The sequence below is a fragment of the Pleurodeles waltl genome, chromosome 4_1 (assembly GCF_031143425.1).
Source record: "Pleurodeles waltl isolate 20211129_DDA chromosome 4_1, aPleWal1.hap1.20221129, whole genome shotgun sequence".
Taxonomy (NCBI): domain Eukaryota; kingdom Metazoa; phylum Chordata; class Amphibia; order Caudata; family Salamandridae; genus Pleurodeles; species Pleurodeles waltl.
Window position 1 is genome coordinate 1,012,362,694 of NC_090442.1, and position 25,047 is coordinate 1,012,387,740.

Here is a 25,047-nt window from a genome sequence, read left to right on the forward strand (position 1 = left end):
TGCCTTTTGAGTATGACGTAAATATAGGCTTGCACTGAAAAGCAGCATATCTGGCAACGTAATCACAAATTAAATAAGAGCGAGAGCTGCACGCATTAGAGCCCCCAGTTTATCATACTTTCCTGCCACGTTCCAAGACCCAAACGCGAGAAATATGCAGTCATTTTCATCGATTATCGACTAAGAAGGAAATGTTAGCATGGGATGTGTTATCTCCCTCCTTACCCGACGGTCAGCTGCGGTTGTGTGCTTTAGCACCCTCCCTGCCTTGCCCAGGAGTGAGGGGATATGTCCCCCCCCCCCGCTTTACCTAAGGGAAGTGGTAGAATAATTATTCCCTAATCAGGGGTGGGGGCGTGGCCAAGAGGCACAAGGACGATAGCTCCTGATTTTCGGCCGCATCAGGTGGTGCAGATACTTAAGAGATTATGAAATCGCTGTTGAAAGAAAATTAACAATTTTGTTGAAAATTAACCCCTTCGCCAACTAAGGGCCCGGGAGATATTAAAAATTTCTTGTCGAGAGAGATTTAGGGTGCCCAGTGGTGACCCTCAGTAATTTGAACAGGTGCAACAGCGAGGTTGGGATTGTGCACTACCTGTTGCCGCGCTTTCAAACCCTTAATACTTGTTTGTGGGAAGAGCATTTTATTAAGATGTGAAGATGCAAGTGTGTTTGTGCGTGAAAATGGGATAAGAGGATTGTGTATGGGACAGAAAAGAGAAAGGGGATCTTTGAGAGGGGGTGAGCCTAGAAGAGATCAATATTGATCCCATGTCTGCATCGGATACAGTAGTGAGCTGACTCAGTGTGTGTTGTGAGCTTGAGGGAAGTGAGCGGGGCAGCGAGAGCGGGGTATGAGATGATGGACACAAATGGGTGTAGGAATGAAAAGCATGCAAGAGAATGGCACGTGAGAGTGGCGAGAAAGGAAGGTATGGAGATCATGTGTCCTGAGAAGCGGAAGGAGGATGAGTGAGAGGAGTTCCAGAGAGCAGTTTTGAGAAGAGATCATGGATTTAACACTGAGGAGACAGAAGGGCCACTAGGTGGCGGTGTCATGCTACCAGTACAAGCAGCAAACTTGGCACCACTGCCGTAGTGGTAGTAAAGAAAACTACATTGAACTAAGAAGGCAAAAAAATCTTGTGTTAGCCCTTAATGGAGCCAAGAGGTGAAACAAGAGGAAAACAAGAATAGCTAGAAATATAAGCTGAAGAGGTGAACACTGGAGAGAGGCAGGGAAAAAGAAAGATAAAAAAGGGAGAAACTGAGAGAATGGATAGAGGTAGAGATTGGATAGAGAGTGATGAGGGGAATATCTAATAGAAAGAGGGGACATGTAGGGATAGGAGTTGGATCTACAGGAAGTGACAGTGCGTTAGCTCCCTGTGTGAACTTGTTCTGTATGTGTGAGAAAACTATGTGATGTTCCTCCTGATACTGCAGCCTGTCCTTTACTTATTTTTTGTGTTAGGGAGGGTTGTGCTGCTACTGCCCACGTTCTGTCTTATTGTGTTGTGAAGCTTGGTATAAATGTTCGACTACTACACAAGCGTCAAAACGATTTTCATTGCCAATTCATGTTTTTTTTTTATAAACCAATTTTTATTGATTTTAAAGAAGTGCAAAACAGTAGGCACAGGAATTACAGTAAGATTCACTTTCAAAGCATCATTAGTCATTGACAGTAAGGCGTTCCAGAAGACAAACGTCAGTCCAAATAATAACAGCACACTAATAATCATAATTCCACCCTGGCCTATGACCGCGAACCCAGCCGTCGCCCCCAAACCTTCTCATGTTTTTGAGGGCAACCCCTAGATTCATACACCAGTTTTTCTTGGCTTGCGCACCAATCCACTCCCCCTCTCCACTTTTGGAACGACGGACCCGCTGTGGAGTTCCAAGCAGCAGCAATGTCTCTCTTCGCTACTAGCAGGGCCGTACCTGCAAGGGTACATTTTGCTCATGTTCCTCCCATTTCCTCCATCAGACCCGCCAATTCACGTTTTAAGGTCTGATGTGAATGAAAAGGTGCACCCTCACAAAATATATGAGCAGTGTACTTTTGGTTTTATGTGTGAAACAAGCAGATTTTTTAAATGGACTCAAAGAATTTTAAAAATGTTATAAACATAGATGCCAAATTAATTCATGTTCTGAATAACGCCTTTGGCATTTCAGCCAACCGCACATCAAATTCTGAGGCTTTGTGCCCACAATGACAGTGTTTAAAGAACAACTACCCTGTAATGCAACATGCTGGTGGCTGATCATATGTCATAGTCCCACTTTACAAACTTGGATTTTGCCAAATTAAATGTAGTTCCGGACGTTTTGCCTTTTTCTTGTTGGTACTCAAGGATTAAACACCCCAGTGGGTGAGAGGGATAGACCTTCAGATGTAGATGCATCTTGGCTACCTACGGGCATCGTTCTCACTCCTTGGAAAAACAAATCATAATGAAAAAAGACGTAATTTTCTGGAGCAATACAAGCACCAGAATGTGTCTGAAGAGATACTAGAAAGGAAAAACTGTGCTGGCACCTCTCTTCCTGAGCCCAACCTTGGCCGAAAGATTGGTATAATTGTATGTGGAGTGCCTCCAGTGCCACTATAATGTGCCCTTCCTTCATTCAACACGTGCAGCATTTGCTGCAGGTGAGGCTCAGCCAGGTTCGTCAATGGGTATACCATGTTGTGCCCAATGATGCCCGGCTATGGACACCAGTGAGTGTAACCTGCTGTGCCCAATGGCAGAAGTGGGCATTTGCTTTTTTATCCTTCCACCATGCCAGATGGCAGACAGTGTTTTTATTTCACAATGTAGGTTTAGGGTACAAGGCCATTATCGCCTCATTTACTTCCTTGTTACTGTCATTATCAAGTGAGGTGTTCATCTCCTTCCACAGACCTCTTTCTCAATCCCATTTTTATTCTTAGAAAATAAGCTAGATGCCCCTTTCCTATAAAGAGTCTGCCCACTTACTACACTTCCTGTTTTGTTTGTCTTTTACAGAGCTTCTGAAGTCCATGGGCTTTCAGTTTCATCCTTGTTTTATTGGATGGACTTATCAAAACATGGATATTGGTTTTTCCTTCTTACCTCCCTGTGCAAGCTTAGAGAAGAAGGTTGGAAGCCTGCTGTTGAGACATGGCTGTGCGGAATAGCTAGCGTGCTATACACTCTCTGGTTAAATCACAGTTGGAGCAGCGTTTGTGGTGGACGAGACCACCAAGTACTAGGCAAATACTGTGAAGCAGGCTGATCCCCACTGGAAGTGGAAGTGCCGGGTAGGGCAGTGTTCAATTACAGGCCACAAAGTGCTGGGGCACCGTGATCTGGGTTGGTGTCTATATATGCAGAGAGGCTGATTGACAATCCTTTAGAGGAGCTGAACAGAGCTCTCTTCAAAGGTTTGAATGTCTACATGCTTGTGAATAGTATGTAGCATTTCTACCTAGGCCCAGAATGCATAGCTCAGTGAGATAATTAGCTTATACTATTCACAGGCTTGCAGGACAGTTGTTTTAGTCCTAGTAAGGGGGTCAACAAATCAAAAGGATTAAAAAAGTTTCATAGGAATCCAATTATTTATTTTTAACCAGTGAATAGGGAGAGGTTTTGTATATCCCCCTTTTTGATTCTTTGAGATCTAACCAATGGTCTGTTGGATTCAAATCCGATATTCTACACTCTACAAGTTCCTGCTGAAGGTTTCTGCTGTGGTTCATTATTGTTTTGCCCATGGAGAATAAGGTTTTCCATAAGTGTAGACCGTGAGGATTCTCCCGCAGGACAAGAGCATTCCAGAGGAGGGTGCTGTAAATCCAGGAAGTGCTGATTGACGCAGTGATTGCTAGAGCACTGGAGACCGAAAGAATATGTGCGTGTGTTAGAGTGACACTACCATCATATGTCAATCAAACCAAAGCTATGCAGCGTTTGTTGTAACGCTGCTCTTGTATGGGGTTTCACTCCCAGCCGAGGGGGTGTCTATCATATCCCCATATAGTGTACAGTTAAAGTTGCCCGCTAGGATAATCTCAGTGTTTGGTGAAATCTGTGCAGTACGGCATCCATTTTAGCACATCCTCATTCCTCACTCCTCACTCCTCATCCCTACTTCTCATTCCTGCTTCTCATGCCTGCTTCTCATCCATCATCCCTACTAATCATCCATTATATATCATCCCTACTTCCCATCCATCATCCCTACTTCCCATCCATCATCCCTACTTCCCATCCATCATCCCTACTTTTCATCAATCATCCCGATTTTTCATCAATCATCCCTACTTCTCTTCCATCATCCTTACTTCTCATCCCTGCTTCTCAGCCATCATCTCTACTTCTCATCCCTGCTTCTCATCCATCATCCCTACTTCTCATCCATCATCCCTGCTTCTCATCCATCATCCCTACTTCTCATCCATCATCCCTACTTCTCATCCATCATCCGTACTCCTCATCCATCATCCCTACTTCTCTTCCATCATCCTTACTTCTCATCCCTGCTTCTCATACATCATCTTTACTTCTCATCCATCAAACATCATCCTTACTTCTCATCCATCATCCCAGTTTCTCATCCATCATCCATCATCCCTACTTCTCATCCATCATCCCTAATTCTCTTCCATCAACCCTGCTTCTCATCCATCATACATCATCCCTGCTTCTCATCCATCATCCCTAATTCTCTTCCATCAACCCTGCTTCTCATCCATCATACATCATCCCTGCTTCTCATCCATCATCCATGCTTCTCATCCCTACTTCTCATCCATCTTCCATCATTCCTACTTCTCATGCCTCAGCCATCATCCCTACTCCTCATCTATCATCCCTACTCCTCATCCCTCAGTCATACCACAACATTTTCAGTTTTATGAAACACACCTTCACACTGATACATATGAAACTGAAACCAGAAAGGTTTCGGTTGAATTTTAGATGACGTCTATAACCCTATCTCCAAGAGCTGATTTATGGCCCAAGCTGGGTCTCCCTGTATTTCCCGAACCAGCAGAGCTTTCTGCAGAGGCCTGTGTAATCAGAAAAACACTTAGTTAAATAAAATGAAATATTGTGCAGCCTTGAATTCTCTGGAAACAAACACACAGTTGCATTTCCTCTCCTCCCTCTTCACCCACCATGTGCAATGAGAAGGCTGTTTTTCAGTGAAATAGAATGCAGCTCTCTCTCATAACTCTGATTGGCTGTTCCCAACCAATCAGTGTGAATGTGTGTTTCATAAAACTGAAGATGTGTTGGTATGACTGAGGAATGAGGAGTAGGGATGATGGACGAAGAGTAGGGATGATGGCTGAGGCATGAGAAGTAGGAATGATGGATGAGAAGCAGGGATGATGGAGGAAAAGTGGGGATGATGTATGATGGATGAGAAGTAGGGATTATGGGTGAGATGCAGGGATGAGAAGTAGGGATGATGGATGAGAAGTAGGGATGATATATGATGAAGGAGAAGTAGGGATGATATATGATGAATGAGCAGTAGGGATGATGGATGAGAAGTAGGGATGATAAAAGCGAAGCAGGGATGATGGATGAGAAGTAGGGATGATGTTCGATGGATGATAAGCAGGGATGATAGATGAGAAGCTGGGATGAGAAGCAGGGATGAGAAGTAGGGATGAGGAGTGAGGAATGAGGATGTCCTAAAATGGATGCTGTAGTGCAGCCCGATTAATGATCCCAGAAATCCCTGTCATCTGTGTTGGGTGCGTAAACATTGATGAAACACAGTATCTGAGCATCTAATGTTCCTTCCAGGATAGTGTATCGCCTTTTTGTGTTTTTTACAACCCTAGCGGATTGAAAGGGGGTCCCCAGGGTTATCCAGATTAAAGTTCCCCTCGCACCATTGGAATATGATGTGGCAATTACCTTGCCTCACCATCATCTCTGTAGTGATTTGAGAGCATCTCACCACAAATGTGTCTCTTGACGGAATGCTATTGCTACCCTGTAGCGACTAAGGTAAGCAATGGCTGTTGCGTTTCAGGTTAAATCTTATATTCTGACCCAAGGCTCATGTTAGACATGTGGTACAACTCTGGCCCCCTCTTCGTGACCCTTGGCACTGGTCCGAATCTCTTTCTGCTTTAACCTTCAACTTGGAAGCTCCCCTCCTAAGTACAGAATATAGAAATGACTGCAGACTTGCATATTCGTCAAACTGAAAAGCAAAGCGCAGATTTGCTGGTAACTACAGCTGAACCAACAAACATTGAATAATAAGCACCTAACCCCCCTCCCCTCATGAGCAGTAGCCACTGAACCACTCCTGCTCAACCATCGGTCAAGTGGGTCATAAACCCCGCCCCAAATTCCCTTTCCTCAAAACAACTAATCTTGGTTCAAATTATTATTGTTCACTTGGTGTAGCAACTGACCGAGACCTCAGTTCCTGCTCGTGGTGAGCCCCCAAAAAGAGCTCTGCAATCGACTGAGGCCTGGGCCCCAGACTCCACCAACCCGGACTCTATTCCACTCCCTGATAATTCACTTCACTCTTGATGATTTAAGCATTTTCTATTTGCAACATTTACTTGGCTCAGTAATAATTCTGTCCTTTGCTGTGCCCCCCTTCACTTCCCCCTTCCTTACCTGTTGACCCAAACCCCCTTATCCATTCAAAGAGCCCCTCGGGCTCCTCAGCCCATCATAACATCTGGTTCTGAGGATTCTGGCAACTGGCTCAGCGGGGTGAAAGGGTTTTGTGTTTCTGTTTAGTCACTTTCTGTCTGTAGTGTTCCATCTTCTGAGACGATGATCTGTTCCACACTGTGTTTTTGGGGTGTACCTTGTGGTTGAGAGGATGCCCCCCACTGGTGATTAGTTCACTGATTGCCTCTACGTCTTGGCCCACAACATTCTCTGAATCGCTCTCTGCTCAGACCCAGGAAACCCATCCAGTCAGCAGCTTCTTGTGGGGTCTCGAAGAAGTGAACCTTTCCTTCATATTGGACTCCGAGTTGTGCGGAAAAAATCAGGGTATATTTGATATTCTGTTTCTGCATCCTCCACTTGACTGAAAAAAAGTCTTGCAGAGGTCCTGCACCCTCTTGGTGTAGTCTGGAAAAATCTGTATTGAGGTAGCCTCATATTGAGGAGGGCCATGCGCTTGAACGTACTGAAGGATGATGGCCCTATCTCGATGGCTAAATAACTGTGCTATAATTGCCCTTGGAGGGGCCCCCCGTCCAAGGTTATGGTCCCAAAGTTCTGTGTGCCCATTCCACAGTGAAAAATGTGGAAAGTCAGATTGCGGGCATCATGTACGGTATCCAGTCTTCTTAGAACAGTTCTGCCGAAGGGTCCTCAGCACATTCAGGAAATCCTAGAAATCATAGACTGTTCTGTCTAGAACGGCCTTCTGCATCTTCGATGTATTCATCTATTTGGGTTGTGCTACATCCCAGGCCTGCCACCGTTGCCTGTAATTCCTGCACCATGGTCTGGATAGTGGCTACCTCCTCTTCAGTAGCTCTTTAGACTACTTTTCGAAGATCTAGTCACAAGTGATTATTATCCATGGCCATAGTATCCATTTTTGTTCTGAGTGCCTCACAAGGTTCTCTTATAGCTTCCAGTATTTTATCAGTGCCTTGCATTGGTTCTCTCCATTCTGAAGATCGAGGAGCATCCTGGTTAGTGTCCAGCTGTCTGTGGCCTAATACCATATATTCTACAATGTTGTTTGTCTGGGCCCCTCTCACAGGTTTATCTTTCCCCATAGTGACTTATGACCTCTGATGTGGTCGCTGGTGTCGAAGCTCCATTCCAGAGACAGGCTTGTGTTACTGGGTATCTAGCTTTCTGAACTCTTTTAGATGTGTGGCCCTCTGGCCCAGCAAGTTTTCTTAAGAACACTTGCTCCTCAGGGAAGGAGCCTGTGGTCAGCAAGGCCTCAAAGGTGTATCCTGTGTTATTCTGGCACTAGTCCGCTGCTCAGAGTACACACTCCTGAGTACGTAGCCAGTAATCAGGGTGTATAACTAGGTCTGTATGCCCTACGGCTCAAGTGCAGTCTCAATCACAGGAGGCCTAAGTCCCTCTAGTTTTGCCTCTGATTATCATCCGGGGGCCCCTCTGCTTCAGTTTTGGGTCCACTTCAGTTTTGGGTCAGGCACCCCTCAATATGTATGGTGCGTGTGTTCTCCATAGTGTTTAGTGCAATACTGTAATGTGTTCCGAGGGGCGTATTCCCCTCTAGCGCTCCACAGTCACTCACCAGCCACACCTAGTGACTCCAACACTTCTATTATGCAGCGTGCTTTTAGGCCACTTGCCCTCTTACGTTCTACAGCAGATTATGCCTCATAGAGTTTAATTTCTCCAAGTGGACCCTCAAGCCATGGCCGTCTTTCTTTTTTATTTTGTTGAAAATTGTTTTACCTTGCCAGCTCACGACTCGCCACCACGTTCGCTGTCCCATCTCTGCTCTGCAGCACTCGCTGTTGGATGCCTTTGCTTCTAGCCGAGGACAACCCGCCAGCTGGTGCGCCTACCTCAGCAGGGATCTCCTGCAGCCAACAATGCTGGCAGGTCCCCACGATAGGGGTACTCTTCCATTTGTCGTCTTCCTCTCGCTGCCGGAAGACCTCTGCTGTTCTAGCAGGCCCTGGCTTGCCTGTGCCTCACTGCCACATCTCTGCAGGCTCTGTCTGTCGACTAAAAAGCCCAGTGCGTGCGCTCGAATCAAGCAGCACGCCACGTCAGGCTCCGACTCCCTCCTGCAGGGTCTCCGTTCAAGTTCTTCGACCGCTGCACGATTCCCTCAATGCTCTGCAATGGCCCTCAGCTGCCACAGTTGCTGCTGCTGCCACTGTTGCAGGCGGTCCCAGCTCGGGCCTGCATGAGGTGCCCCAGCAGTTTTTGTGCGTCTGTGACCCGGGGCTGAGGCTGGCTCCCTCTCTGAGACCACAAGGGCCAGGACCCATTCCCTCTTCTACTGGCACTGTTTTATACATGCAAGCCCTCCAAACATCCACAGGCCCATGGGGATAGCCCCTAGTGTTGCTGCTGCCAAATCAACCAATTTTGTTTCAGGGATTGTCAGGATAATGAAGGATTGTGCTGTCTGGGCCAGAAGCTCCTGCAAGGCATGCTTATGTGGTCATCTTACTCAGCCTTGCCCCCAGCGCCCCATCTCCTTGCTCCATGCAAATATTTGATACAATCTGAGGTATAGTCTAGGCTTTCCCGCAGTGGAGCTTATAGAGGATAGATCGTCAACTCTTATCCCACAATGTGAAGGTTCCTCAGGTCCTGCTCTGCATCTGCACAAGAGGATTCAACTCCTAATATTGAGAGAGTGGAAGGATTTTAATCATTTGACAGTGTAGGGATTTCTACAGAAAAAGTATATATTGGAAAATACAGATTCAGTTCTTCTGCATAATGTCAAGATTGATTCTATTGTTTCTATTCTGGTAGAGGCAATTGCAGTTGGTCTATCGGACTTTCTGCCTTCAGATGCTGTGGATAAAACAGTCTTTAAAAAAGACTGATGGTGGTCCAAGCTTCCCATCAGACATAGCTTGCTAAGAACTCAGGGAATCAGCTATGGCTGCTGCTGACAAATTTTGAGCAGGGATTGGAAGGTGGAAATTTTTGAAAAGGCAGCTTTATTAAAGATTCCCTTTTCTGGGGTCAAGTTGTTTTGAGAACCAGCTGGATATCTTGGTAACAAAGGCATCCAAGGATCACAAGCATCTCTTTCCTTACAAAGGGAAATCAAATATTTTGGGGTCTTCTTCCAAGGACACAGACACTAACCAGCTAAAAGAAGGAGACGTTTTAACCATGCAGAGATTACAAATATTTGGCATCAAATAGACAAGCTTCAAACCAAAGGGACAGTGCTCCTGGCTATCAAGGAACATGAGACACAGCAGCTTAAGTGGTAGGTCTCGGATATTTGGATGATGAATATTTTCAAACATGGATACTGTATAGACTTCTGTTTTGGCATGCAGGATCACTACTTATAGGTATGTGACCTCCTGTTCGGCCTGACATAAGCACTGAGGGTGTTTAAGAAAGTAATGACTCCTTTGGTCGCTCCATTGGACAATCAGGGTATTGCAGTTCACCCTTATTTGAACAACCGGATGACTCATGCATGTTTAATACAACCAACAATATCCCACCTGGAAACTGAGGGAGCCCTGCTCTGAAAGCATGTATTCCTCATAAACTGGAAAAACTAAAGCCTACTTTCTTCTCAGAATACGAAGTTCATCTGAACAAAGTTTTGGACAGATTTGGGAGTGGTACTGCTTCCGGAAACGAGAAAGTGAAAAACTCAGGCTTGTGTTTCTGTTGTTAAGGCCCACAAGAAATCAAAGGCAAGGAATTGGCAGCAAATTCAGGTAGTCAGGGAAGAAATTGTTCTCATCATTCCCTAGGCAAGATTCCATATTGTGATTTTTGTTGGAAATCTTCTAAAGCTCTGTAAACTGGTCTCCAAGGATCTAGATACTCCCCTTCCTATATCTGAGGAAGTCAGCCTAGAAACATATTAGTAGCTCAACCCCTTGTATATAGTAGCAGGGACTCCCTTGAGGTCTGCTTAAACAAGGATCATCACGATGGCTGCAAGTGGCTACAAATGGGGAGTCATGTTGGACTCACAAAAGATTTGGGGCAGTGAAACCTCTTTTTTTAATCACAGATTTGTTTCCAGACACAGGGAGGAACCGGCTTGTGCACTGGCTGTATCTCGCCAGTGGCCTCAAGATTTTGTCTATGCCTTTCCCCTTTCATTCTGACCCTAGGTGTCTTAATGAAGATCAAGAGAGAGAGAGCTTGTGGGATAATGGTTGTTTCCTTCTGGTCACGCTCCTCTTGGTTCCCACTTCGTCATCCGATGGGGACATGTCAGGAGTGGATCCTTTCAAATTGTCCCTCTCCTATTGTGAACTCTTCTCTCAGCCAGTTGACCATGGAAAAAATATGATTTAATTCCTAGAAGTTGAGAGGGGCGGTCTGCAGAGAAAGCGTTTTTCGAGGAATCTTGCCATTGTGGGACAAAAGTATAGATAAGTTTTTACTCTTGTCTCCTATAGTCATTTTGAAGATGGCGTTATCACTGAAATTTCGATTTTATTTCCTGTCTCTACTCTCTTTTATTCAGGATGTGTTTTGAGTAGGTTTGGCTTCTTCCACCTTAAGGCTGCAGTTGGTTGCTGTAAAGGCTTTTATACACCTTAGAGAACCTTGGGGTGCGGTGGTTTTCATTGAAACCTGTGTTTTTAGACATCTGGACCTTCAAAAAGAAAGCTGGCTCCAGACTGGCATCTTCATTTTGTTTTAGATTCCTTCCAGAAGTACCCATTCGAACTACTGGAATCTGCTACCCTACATTTTTTTTGACATGGAAGATATATATTTTTTGGGGGGTTTCCATAACCTCAGCTTGGAGAAGTGGGGGCTCTTCTATTTAGACCATCTTATTTGAGGATTTTTCCAAGAAACTATTTCTTAGACAGGGGCCTTTGTTTAGGCCAAAAGTGCTATCTTCTTTTTAAGAGAAGCAGAAAGTGATTTTACTTCAGTTTGTTCCTAATCCTTCATCAGCAAATCAGGAATCTGTTCATTCTTTGAATGTTAGAAAAGCAGCACCAGTATACGTAAATCGAGTCTCTTCTTTGGTAAGGGGAGAATCCTTGTTTGTTAATTTCAGCCTTTTCAGGAAGGGTTTGAGACCATCTGTCCAGTCCCTGAACAGGTGGGTAAGATCTACAATTGCTATGGCTTACAAAGGAAAAGGATTACAATACTTTGTGAAAGTTCAGGGGAGGTCACCCCGCGGTATGTAATTGTCTGGCCACCGGTTCAGGAAGCATCCATCTGGGAGGGAAGCTGGGAGTCTGACGCATCACCGGGCAGCATACTTCTTCTGCCCTGGTGCAAATGCAAGTTTCTGACTTCTTCCTTTGTGTAAGATGGAAGGATCGGGCATATTACACCCTTCCAAGGTCCTTGGGAAAGTCCCGGGAGATGTGAAAACATAAGCCCCTTGCCCTTGGGCCAGGAGCGCCAACTGTTTCTTCCCAGCCACTAGTAAGCCTACTGGTTGTTTAGGGGCTGTGGGGGAGGAGGGAAAGGATTGGAAATGACATGAAGTACAAACCTGTTCGTTTGCTCCTGTCCCGACCCCCATGAACTCTAAGACATAGCAAGGGCACTCAATCCCATAGGTACCACAAAGCATGCCACAGATAGCACCCTTGACCACCCAGACTGAAGTTGATGTAGTGCCATCATGCATAAACCATGCCTATTTTATTGAGATTAACACTTCACGCTCATGTCGGGACATTGGATTACTTTCTACACACAGAGATGAGCTGTAGTGTATATTAATGTGCAAATAATAGTGATGAGATTTTCACACGTTATTACCTTTACCAGTTCCTCATACCTTGGTGGCGTTTGCTTTATGGCCATGGTCATGTGTATGAAAATATTAATTCCGCAGGACAGAGGGGTTAAGCATTAAATTAAGGTATTTAAACTCTTGTCAGTTCTGTCCAGTGGCCAGTAGGTGGCAGTCCAACATCGGCCCACCATGCTGTTTAGAAATCAAGGTTACTCCTGAAAGTTTGTGCCTATGTTGATTTATCGACTCCGCCAGCAAGCCCCGTTTTATGGATTTACGTTTAATTAAAACAGCAACCTCTTGACGAAGAAACGCACCCACACCGTTTAGATTCAGAGGCCTAACGTCTCACTGGCATGCTCGTGGTCGTTCAGTCCGCAAGCTGTAATACACGCAGAAATCAAGAAGGGCGGCGAGGCGTGGGCTTACTGTACGCGCGGTGTATAACAATGTCTTGATAAAAAGTGTCGGAACAAAAACACAATTTGTATTTATGTTCGTACCAACAGTTCGTGCTACTTTAACCCATTAGTCATACAACATAAGCATGGGGCCAATTCCGAACAAGCTCACCCACTGGCCATGGCGATTACCGTCAGCAATATTACGTCCCAACTTTAGCATTTAGCACCGTATTTGTCAACAGCGGAAGCATTTCGACAAGAAATGGTGTATCTGTCAGAGAGTCACTGGCCAATCGTGGTTTTGTTCGGGTAAATGTAGAGCACGCTCCGTGTAAGATGATAGGTGGGTGTTAAATAATGAGATAATTATGAATAACTGTAGGACGTAAGAAACCTTAAAGGCCCTTACACTTCCTCTAATTAGTACAGCTGTATGTTGAAGAAATGTGGTGTCAGTTAATTAGTTCTGTGAGAAGACATGAAAGAATGGCTTCAAAATGCAGCTGCTGGAGAAATGGCCAGTGGAACCCTGGCCAATGCGGCCCTGATGGAGCACAGGTTGCAGTCTATAATTAATGGGCTTGCCTTGATAATGTCGACTTTGCTTGTGCAACGTGTTGGCTGCGAGGGGTGACATTTGTCTACATTCTACAAGGCTGTTCATTGTGGCGTATAAAGGATTTCCATTTATATTTGTACTGGACTAAATAAATACAATACATTTGATGTTCAGTATAATTTGTTGACTATTGTGAGCTTCTTATTTGTTGTTATGGATACTTCCAAACAATTGTGTATATATATTGTGGGAGATCGAACTCCAATAATTCACTGAACCCCAATACCTCAAACAACCCAAAATTTACCCCTGGGACTTTGGCTCCAGTACCCTTGATCTTGCGGTAAAAGTCACCACCCTCCACAACATAAAGCCTATCAATGTAGCAGAGTAAAATCAAATAGTAACTGGGACCACTCAATAACTGAGTTCCAGATATGAGCCATACAGAGGAATACAGTATCTGCCATGAAGGCTCAGAAACAGAGTGCAATATCAGAGATCAGAAGTCTTAAAACTTAATTAAGCAAGAAACCCTCCCAACAATCTAAGTGCCAGGCCCATAAGGTGAACTGACAACATCCTAAAAGAGAAGAAAAAGTCTATAGTAAATCAGAGTTTCGGAAGGTAAATGAGGAGTCACACCAACCCACAACACCCGGGGCTTTTATACACATTTTACGCATAAACAATTAGCAGAACTGCAGATTGGGCATGACTTGACCATTGTTCCCTCACATTGGACAAATCAAAAGCAGGATCGTAATTTTAAGACTCGTTAGCACTAACCCATTTCTAAGGTAGAAAAATCCTTCTGTTAGCCTTCACAGTAACAGTAGCTTGGAGATGTAAAATCCATCATAAAACATTCTCAAACAAGGGCTCAGGCACTAGTATGTTTTAAGGCCTACATTGGAACTTCCAGTGGAAGTGTCTTTCAGAATGATACATCAGGAACACCATGAAAAGTTTCATTCACAATACACACTCTCCAAGGAAATTTACTATGTCATAATACACTGTGCTGCATGGAAAATGTGGGGCTAGAAGACTCTCAGTGGACATTGATTAGGAGGGGTAATGAGCTGGAGCAAGATGAGCCGATCACTAGAAACAGCATCTATTTTAATAAAATGGAACCTCTCACAAAAATGTGATATAACTAAAGTACAATAATAAACACACTTCTAAATTTTAGAATAAAACAGTTTCATGTGCAGCATCATGAATCCATTGGTTCAGAATATATTCATCATAAAAGTCATTAGTACACACATCTTATTTGTCATCCATTATTGCGCATTAAAAAAAACTTACACAATGTCATCATAAATTGTATTCCAGGGAGGGTAACTGATGGTATGTGAGCGCGCCTGGCACTGGACACATGCTCTAAATACCTTCATTGTTGCCTTTTGACATTTATCCTATATGCTTATTTAACGATCTGGTTTGTGTCTAAGTAATGGTAAAGTGTGGTTAATTATGGTGATTCTTGTAAGATAAAGTGTTCCTTGAAAGTAGTCTTTAACATGAGCAGAGAAATTGAACTGACTTTAGCAGTTCATTTGCAGAGGGACCTTGCAGATAGGAGGACTGAAATCTAGATGTTCCACATGGATTTTTAGATGGTGATTAGAAGGGTTTGGCAAGCTTAGTGTAGGCTACAAGTTAGGACATACTTACTCTGTAGTGAAGAAACTAGGAAGTATAGCTTATAAAGGGCTCTTGTGCTGGGTTATATCAAGCTAACCTGGCTTTGTAATATGAGGGGGGCTGTGTAATGTGAGGGGGGAATGTGTCTGGGAAGATTTTAGAATCCTGGTAGAGAGTTTAGCACCTTATCTGGTGGCATAAAAATATAGTCTGGGACCTACCAGTAGACTTAGAGCAGTCAAATTTAAGGACTGTGCTTGCATGCATTAGTCTTAGGACTATCCAGGCATGCCAATATTTGGGTACACTCAAGAAGAAAATTTAGAAAAACAATCAGTAGAATATAGTTTTATGATTAACTTGCATTGAAGTCAAAACATTTTCATTGGGAGAAACTTAAAATATCTTCTTTTATTACTGAAAAATCTCCTGCCTTAATTAGGAGTATTGAAGTGCATGTTGTTAAGGGAATCAGTATCTTGTTTGTGTAGTAGGTTTGAACAGCCATTTTGTAGGGGCAATAATTAAAATCTGACTAAGTTGTTAGATAAGAAGAATTTCATGCTCTTTGAGGGGTTAAAGTGTTCAACGATTCTGGCCGAGGACAGGTACTGATGTTTCAGAAAATAGGTTATTTATTTTTCGGCGAATGTAACGTAAGTGACCAGAGAGTCACCCAGTGGTGGATGCTGTGAGACAGTTTACGATTCGTGCCTGAAGATGAGGAATGAAAGAGGTTCTTAAAGATAAAGGTTTGTGTTTCATCTGCATAGAGATCTTCTCAAAAGTGAAGGAAGTGATGGTGAGAGAAGAGATGTAAAGAGATGGTGAGAGGGCACAGGACAGATCCTTACTGGATGTGTACCAAGTAGCGATAATATATTCCAAGAAGGAGGGAGTGAGAAGTGATACAGGGTTCACTCCTCTTCGCAAACATCTAACCATTCCAAAACAATAGGGGGAAACTTCTACTGTGCTTAGGCTATCTCTCTGTACCACCCCAAGGAGATGATCCTATGGTATTAAAAGGACCCTCACCCACTGGGACTCCAAGTGGCATGCTTAATCATAGAATCCTTGTCCAGATACCTAATGTATCAGGATGGGCTCAACCTTGATAGCCAAGGGAGCTCTTTGGTTATTGATGAAAGCCAGCAAGAACAGTGAGGCATTTGTATAATATCTGGAACATGCTGACCCAGGGATACAGAGGGTGGGTTTCTTCATCAACGCATCCTCCCTGGACTGGAAATGAGCATCCTCGGACTGGTTTCGTGGAATCATCCCTCATTAGCCAGGCTAGCTTGTATCCAGTGGCACAGTGAGCATGGGACCCACGTCTGGGCATACCCTTCCCACTTAGGGGGACAAATGTAAAAAGAACAGTTCGGGCTGGACTGTTTCCATGGGGTGCGGGGTCAAGACTGATTTGCATATGGCTCGGTCCAAACTGGAATGGCATGGTTGGCAAAATAAATGATGGATTTAACCCAGATCTGTGACTCGGGGTGAATGTTTGATTTGTTCAGCATTCCGTCAATCATCTATTCTTTTTGCACTGGGCTAGTTGGCTTTCGTCAGCACATCACGAGGATCCCATTAGTATCCTATTTGTGTGCATTCAATTGTGAAACTTTCATTCACCATACTCATAAATGCCATACATACCAACCTACTTTGTCTCTTATATTTGCATTTCTTTAGTAGTGCCCTACTTTAAGCCTCATGAGGGTAAGGAGACAAATGGACCTCGTAGGGAAACTTTAGTCAAAGGTCTTCCCGGCAGTGAACCTATTTGGTTCCTCCTTGCCATGCAGACACTGAAAATCGCGATGGGTGCAACTGCACCCGTCGCACCCCTTCCACTCCGCCGGCTCCATTCGGAGCCGGCATCCTTGTGGAAGGGTGTTTCCCGCTGGGCTGGCGGGTGGCCTTCTGGCGGTCACCCGCCAGCCCAGCGGGAAACCCAGAATACCCGCGGCGGTCTTGTGACCACGCAGCGGTATTCTGGCGGCTCCCGCCGTCCCTGCGGATACCGCGGCCGGCGGGAGTCAGAATGACCCCCATAGTAATGTGTTTTATATGTCCTGGCAGTGAAATATTGCTAAATTCGTTTTCACTGTTGCAAGGCCTGTCCCTCATTAGTTAACATGGGGGCTACCTTTAAATATGATTAAAGTGTAGATTCCCTTTGGGAGCGGATAGACATGTAGAGTTTGGGGTCTCTGAGCTCACAATTTAAAAATACATCTCTTAGTAAAGTAGATTTTAAGATTGTGTGTTTGAAAATGCCACTTTTAGAAAGTGAGCATTTTCTTACTTAAGCCATTTCTGTGACTCTGCCTGTTTGTGGATTCTCTGTCTGGGTCAGTTGACAGTTGGGCTGGTTGCACCTCTCACTAGACAGTGACACAAATGGAGCTGGGGTGTAGTCTGCATTTCCTGATGAGCCATCTGTGCTAGGAGGGAGAGGAGGAGTGGTCACTCACACCTGGAAGGGCTGTGCGTGCCGTCACACAATGCAGTCTCCAACCCCCTGGTGTGTGCCTGGGGCCTGGCCTGGGCAAGGCAGGATTTCACAATCAAGAGAGACATTCCTTTGAAGTAGGCCTACTTCAAAGGGCAAAATGGGAATAAGAAGGGCACCCAAAACCACAGACTTTAGAACACTTCTGGAAACCAAGAGGAACCTCTGCCTGGAGAAGAGCTGAAAAGCTGAGGAAGAAAAGCTGCCCTGCCTGTGCTTTGTGGAGCTATCCTGCAGTTGCTGCTTTTGCCTGTGCTAAGAGGACAAAGACTGGGCTTTGTGCTGCCTTCCTTCTTGTGAAGATCTCCAAGGGCTTGATTAAGGGCTTGCCACCTGTTGTTTGAAGTCTCAGGGATAGCAAAGACTTCCCTCTGCCAGCACCTGGAGCCCTTTTTGACGCACATTCGCCCGTGTGGGTTTTTGTTTGACGCACCCAAGGTACATTTTCATGCTAACAGCGTTAGCGTTGTGTTTAAAACTACATGAAGACCCTTTTTGGTTTTTAAGTGATAACTTGACTTGTGTATTGTGGATTTTTGTCGTTTTGATCTTGTTTTGTTTAGATAAATATTTTGTATTTTTCTAAGCCTGTGATGTGTCATTTTGTAGTGTTTTCATTAAGTTACTCTGTGTGTTGGTACAAATACTTTACACCTAGCACTCTGAAGTTAAGCCTACTGCTCGTGCCAAGCTACCAAGGGGTTAAGCAGGGTTAGCTGAGGGTGATTCTCTTTTACCCTGACTAGAGTGAGAGTCCTTGCTTGGAGTGCCAAAAAAAGACCCCATTTCTAACAGGATTCTACTAAGACATGCCCTGCTATGTGGTTTCAGGAAAGCTGTGACAACCTAATCAGTGTCCTGCATATTGCGATCTGCTGCAGCTGTCCTGCTGCCTTTCGAAGACCTTGAAAGTACACTTTGGAGGTGGCCTGCTGGGTAAATCTTAACCATATGTATTGGAAGTACATGTGGCCAACCTAAGAACTCTTGAAGTGTGCATTGGAAGTGCACACACTCTTCTAAAAGACACAGCGTTCAGCTAGTCAGTGCCTCGTAATGATTACCGACAGTGTACTATCTGACTGTGTCTTGCTGGCAGGCAACAGTCCTCAGTGGCAATGCTAATGCACATAAACTGTTAGCATATTTAGGGGGTCATTCCGACTCCCGCCGGCCGCGGTAACCGCAGGGCCGGCGGGAGCCGCCGAATGTCCGCACCGCGGTCAAATGACCGCGGTGCACATTCTGGCTTTCCCGCTGGTCCGGCGGGCGACCGCCAGGAGGCCGCCCGCCGGCCCAGCGGGAAAGCGCCTTCAACGATGAAGCCGGCTCTGAATGGAGCCGGCGGAGTTGAAGGCGTGCGACGGGTGCAGTGGCACCCGTCGCGATTTTCAGTGTCTGCAATGCAGACACTGAAAATCTTTGTGGGGCCCTGTTAGGGGGCCCCTGCAGTGCCCATGCCATTGGCATGGGCACTGCAGGGGCCCCCAGGGGCCCCACGACACCCGTTCCCACCAGCCAGGTTCTGGCGGTCAAAACCGCCAGAACCAGGCTGGCGGGAAGGGGGTCGGAATCCCCATGGCGGCGCTGCCTGCAGCGCCGCCATGGAGGATTCTACAGGCCAGGGGAAAACCGGCGGGAAACCGCCGGTTTCCCTTTTCTGACTGCGGCTTTACCGCCGTCAGAATTGGCCCGGATGCACCGCCAGCCTGTTGGCGGTGCATCCGCGGTCCCCGGCCCTGGCGGTCTATGACCGCCAGGGTCGGAATGACCCCCTTAGTGTAAATGCATGTAGGGTCCCACATCTGAACACTCTGTAGTTTTTGTTTTATTGCATTAGCATTCTCATGGCATATTCACAAAAATTAAATGTTTTTATAAAATACCATTGCAAATGAAACCTAAGTATATTAAAACATTTCTGTATTCGCTAATTAGAAGTTTGCTGCTTCATAGTGAATTATGGTAGTTTTTCCCATTTGTGAGATCATTGCTATTAGATTTTAACAATTAATATCCGATTCTAATGGCCATATGTAGAAAGCACAAATTGCGATTCGGTAACATGGTACCAAATTGCAATTTGTGTTTGAAACTTGGTATTTGTAAGGGGGATGTTATGGGCGTCCCTTACAAATATTGAATGTGAATGAAATGTATTAAGAATTTCGATCGCAAAACAGTAATACTTTTCTGACTCCTTGAAGGAGATGGTAACCCATTCGCAAATGGGAAGAGGTATTAGAGGGACACCATCCCCTTTGAGAATGGAAAAATAATATTTTTTAAGAGCAGGCAGTGATCCCACTAATCACTGCCTACTCTTCAAAACTGAAGCTTGAAAATTTCATTTTTTTCGTTTTAAACATATCCTGTTTCCCTTTAATGAAAACGGGCTGCATTAAAAATGCTTAATTGACAAGCAATCACCTACATGGTGGTCTGCTGACCTCAGCAGGCCACCATCCCTGTGATGGCTGTGATTCCTAATGGGTCACAAATTGCACCCTACCTCATTAATATTCACGAGTTAGGTTGATTTGTGCCCCATTAGGAATCACTATCTAACATTTGTAAGTTTTTTTTTTTTTTTTTTTTTTTACATCAGGAATTGCAATTTCCTAATTGTGATTTAGTAAGAATTACAATTAGGAAATCACAGTTCCTAAATTTTGTACATATGGCCCTAACTTCGTCTGGGGTTCCTTGCAGTACCTCAGCACGTACTACGCTTTAGGCAGAATTATGTAACAATGCATTATGGTGGGCAGTGAAATTTATTTGTTTATGTTTGTTTATATGTTAGTCATTTAAGGTGGATGGAGAATCCAGGAACACCATCTTCAAGTGAAACAAAAATGGACGAAGAGGCTGTGGAGGAAGTGCCTACAATAGCAGCTGAAACATCTGACACAAATATTAACGAGCCAACAGAAGTCCAGACAGAACCTGCACAAGAACCAAGTATTGATCAGGAGCCGGAACAGGAACAGCCACACATAGATCCAAAAGATGCATCCGAGCAGCAAGAACAACCAAGCACACAACAGAAATCTAGTCTTACAGAGGGTAGGTTATCACATGACGATCAGGAACCAACCCAAGAAGAAATGGAACAACCAAGTACTGGCAAAGAAGAATCTCTGGAGCAAAAGGAAGAACCAGATATGCACCAGGAACCTCTTGTTACAGCTGAACGTATTCAACCCGATGATCAGGAACCAACCTCAGGAGAAACTGAGCAACTAAGTACAAGCCAAGAAGAAGTCCCTAATCAACAGGAGAAACTAAGTGGTGATCAAGACGCAGTGACTGGAGAGCAAGTTGCAGTTCATGAACTGGAAGTGACCATAGAGCAGCGTCATGGTGACCTAGAAAAATCTATCCCAGACCTGGGCCAGGTCCTAGATAAACAACAGCAAACACTGATGTTTGAAGAGCAAGATCTTGCTGGTGATATGATTCCAAACGCTTCACTGGATGAGAGAAGGCGAACAAAGACAAATTTGGAATTTCAGAAGACCTTGGCTTCAGAGGACATGAACAATGCCACTGCAACAGGTATTTGCATTTTATATATCTTTCTGTGTTTAGTGTGAGCAACTTGCCTTTTAGAGTGTACTTCCCATTTTGAGGAGGGCGAGACACATCACATTGTGAACACCATGATACTCAGTATTGCCGGAGCACATAGAATTGACAAGCATGTACCTCTTACTTATTTTTACATATTGATTAAAAAAAATCTCACCACTTTAATAATTATGTTGTTACAATTATTGCCAATTGGAGTTCTCTAGTGTTCCTTCCTGTTGCTTTTCAAGGTAAATAGATCTTCACAAGTTCTTTTTCAAACAGCTGTCATAACGTTTTAGTTTTTCAGCACCACACTGTGTAACATCCAACACAGGCAGCACTAAATATATTAACTTGCACAAATAAATGCTTTTATTTTGCCTCAAGGGTGGTGCTGAATGACTGGGCAGTTATCCTTCACAAAGTTGGAAGCATAGAGGTGGCTAATACTGCCTGCCACAGTGGGCACCCCTAATGGATTATAGAATCATGTGATTTTAGCCTGAGCTCAAGGATGTACACATTATGTTTTAGACTTGCATTTCATTAAGGCCTTGACAATGCTTCACACAGAATACCTACCAGTGATTCCGCTGATTGAAGAATGTCCATTCACTGCTGATTTGCTGTTAAATAAATTGCCCTCATTGGTACTTGCATATAAGACAAGACAATAGTCTCATGCTCACTCTGATATGGAACTAAATAAGATGAGACCCATTGAAAGATGCGACCGATTAAAGTAAGGCAATGTATTGGGTTATTTGTGTTCTATTCATAGGGGTAATGGGCTAGCAGTAGGACTGATTAGCTTGTTTAGGGTGAGAGCTAAGCCTGATTGGCATATGATTGCCCCCTCTTTCTCTAAAGGTACACACACACACACACACACACAAAATAGTGGGATTGGTGTGATGAATACTTGCCTCAGTAAATCGTTTCTTTGCTGCCTAATATTTGTATGTTCAGCCCATATCAGCCATTATCATCACCATATGTATTTCAATTTAATACGTATGGCTGTCTTGGTCCTGCATTGCAATGTCTAGCTGAGAAAGTATTCAGGACGGAGGTTGGTAGGGCTGTGTCTTCAAATCTGTCAGACAATCCACTACTGCTTTTTTGGGAAAGCACATTGCTGTTTCTGTGATACTGACTACATTATGCTGGAAGACTGTAAAAGCTTGCTGCCCCAGATGCTTCCTACTGCTTCTATTAGACAGAACAATTTGACCAAACAGCCTTAATTTAAAGTCATATTCTGTATCTCAAGATGTTGATTTGGGTATTTCCGAAGACAACTCCTATTTGAATTTCCTGGGGGCACATCGTACAATAACTCTGTATGCACAGGTAAGTTTTCAGCAGGCCGAGAATCAGGAATAATGTGAAATGGGTGGCATAAAATCAATTTCCTTACCTTGCTCTTGTAATTTGGTAAAGACTTTCTCAGATAAGTAAACCTCACAAATACTGGAATAAGGAATAACTGTCTGGTTGCTTGACTTTAATTTCTATGCTGTGCAATCCATAGCTCAAATTAATTGACATATTCTGTTTTCATCACATTTGCCACAAATGGTAGAAACCTTTTAACCAAAGGAATAAGGAAAGACGTGCCTCTGGGAAGCAAGGAAAAGGGGATGTTGATACGCATTCTGGGTTTGAGAGATCTAAAAACATTCCTTGTAAAACAAAGATTTGAGATGTTTCTTTGGATTACCAGGACGCCTGTAATTAGAGATGTGGATTGGTTTTGTGCTCTGATCTGAAAGAGACCGTCTTCTGCATTACAAAGAAGATAAATATTTACAGTTTCTGGGGATCAAGGTATGGTTCAAACAGTTATTATTTAGGCCCCTGCCTTGAGATTCTGCGCAGCTCCAACTGACTTGATACCTTTCCATTAGGATTTCCTAGGTTTTTAGAGGAGCTAGCTATGGTCTCTTTATACCCGTTTACTTGCCTCCATGGAAGCCTGAGTGTACAGCAGAAGGTCTTCTAGGGTTTTCTGCCCTCTTGAGATTCTCATTCCTCTCCCAGGTTGTGTAACCCACATATCACTGGAATTGACATGAACCCCACAACCCAGACTTCCTTTACAAAGTTACAGTCTGGGTGCAAGCCACCATGGAGGGCCACTGTAGGAAGTTGGCTCTGTATATACTATCTCAAAGTGAGATAGTGTGCACAGAGTCCAAGGGTTCCCCTTAAAGGTTGATAGTGGAAAAATTAGATAATACTAATGCACTATTTTGCGGTAGTGTGGTCGAGCAGTAGGCTTATCAGAGGGTAGTGTTAAGCATTTGTTGTACACACACAGGCAATAAATGAGGAACACACACTCAAAGACTTAACTCCAGGCCAATAGGTTTTTATATAGAAAAATATTATTTTCTCAATTTATTTTAGAACCACAAGATCCAGAATTTAGGTAAGTACATACATTGTAAGGTACTTCACACAGATAAGTATGGAACTTTGAATTAAAACAATAGCATACACAGGTTTGGCAAATATTTCAATAAGCTATTTTAAAAGTGGACACAGTGCAAAAATCAACAGTTCCTGGGGAGGTAAGTATTGGTTAGTTTCTCGGGTAAGTAAAGCACTTACAAGTTCAGTCTCCTGGGCATAGGCAGCTCACCGTTGGGAGTTCAAGTCAAATCCAAACACCCAGCACCAGCAACACAGGGCCGCTCAGGTGCAGAGGTCAAAGTAGGGCCCAAATAACATAGGGGCCTATGGAGAACAGGGGTGCTCTGGTTCCAGTCTGTTAGCAGGTAAGTACTTGCATCCTCGGGGAGCAGACCAGGGGGCGTTTGTAGACCACTGGGGGGGTTCCAAACAGGCACACAAAATACACCCTCAGCAGCACAGGGGCGGCCGGGTGCAGTGTCTGAACAAGGCGTTCAGTTTTGTATTGAAGTCAATGGAGGGACCGGGGGTCACTCTGGCGATGCAGGCAGGGCACAGGGGGGGGCTTCTCGGGCCTGCCACCTACTAGGCTAGGATGAGGGCCGCCTGCTGGTCACTCCTGCACCGGTGGTTAGTTCCTCTCGGTCCTAGGGGCTTTGCATTTCTCTTCCAATCGCGTGGCCTCTGATGAGGTCAGCACACGATTGCGCGCTGACGTCCTCAGACATCACTGGTGGGGGTGGTCGGGGAGGAAGGGGAAGGGCTTCCCCTTCCATCCCTGCCCTGGGTGGGTGGGTGGGAAGCCTACGGAGGGAGCACTACTCCCTCTGAGCTCATGTGCCAGGACGTAATGGTTACGTCCTCAGCACAGGAGCACTGTGCTGGCAGACGTTACCATTACGTCCCCAGCAGAAAACAGGTTAAGCATGGCACCTGCTTGACATGCTTCACTGCTGTGAAAGGAGATGCCACAGTGCCGGCTCTCTTCACAGCAGGCAGCCAGGTGGGTCTTAGCCAGGAAGAAGGAGGGTATCCCTCTACTAAACAGATGGGATGCCTGCCAAGGACTAAATCAATTCCTAAGACTAAATCAAATGTGTCGAATAGAAGTGACAATTCATGGGTGTTCGTACATAGGGTGCTCATAGCACCAGTTCCACCACGCAAGGAATACTGCAAGTTGGAAAGTATGGACTACAGAAAGCCCCACACAAACTCTGACAGTATGCTGCCATTTCCACTGTGCTTCTTACTGGAGAAAAATGAGAGAACTAGATGCACAAACAAGCTTTACTCAGAGCAGGCTTGTGTCCAGGCATGTAACAAATACTTTTCTGGACTTGGCTGATGTGTATTCAAGCACATATGCAATGGCGTGACATTGAGGAGCTTGGCATGGCTCAAATGCTCAATTTATCTGTGAAGTGCAGCGCTCCCTCCTAGACATTTCATTTAATGCTAGGAATTGTTCAGACAATTTATGGATG

General features: G+C 44.6%; 1 protein-coding gene across 1 annotated transcript in view; it reads left to right on the top strand.

Moving 5' to 3' along the window:
• IQUB (IQ motif and ubiquitin domain containing) overlaps window positions 1–25,047 on the top strand; it is a 256,750-nt gene that overhangs the window by 16,782 nt on the left and 214,921 nt on the right. Inside the window, exon 2 of the mRNA XM_069229884.1 lies at window positions 20,373–21,127. Coding sequence (XP_069085985.1) covers window positions 20,386–21,127 — 742 coding nt within the window. The 5' untranslated portion in view covers window positions 20,373–20,385. The remainder of the gene's footprint in view (window positions 1–20,372; window positions 21,128–25,047) is intronic.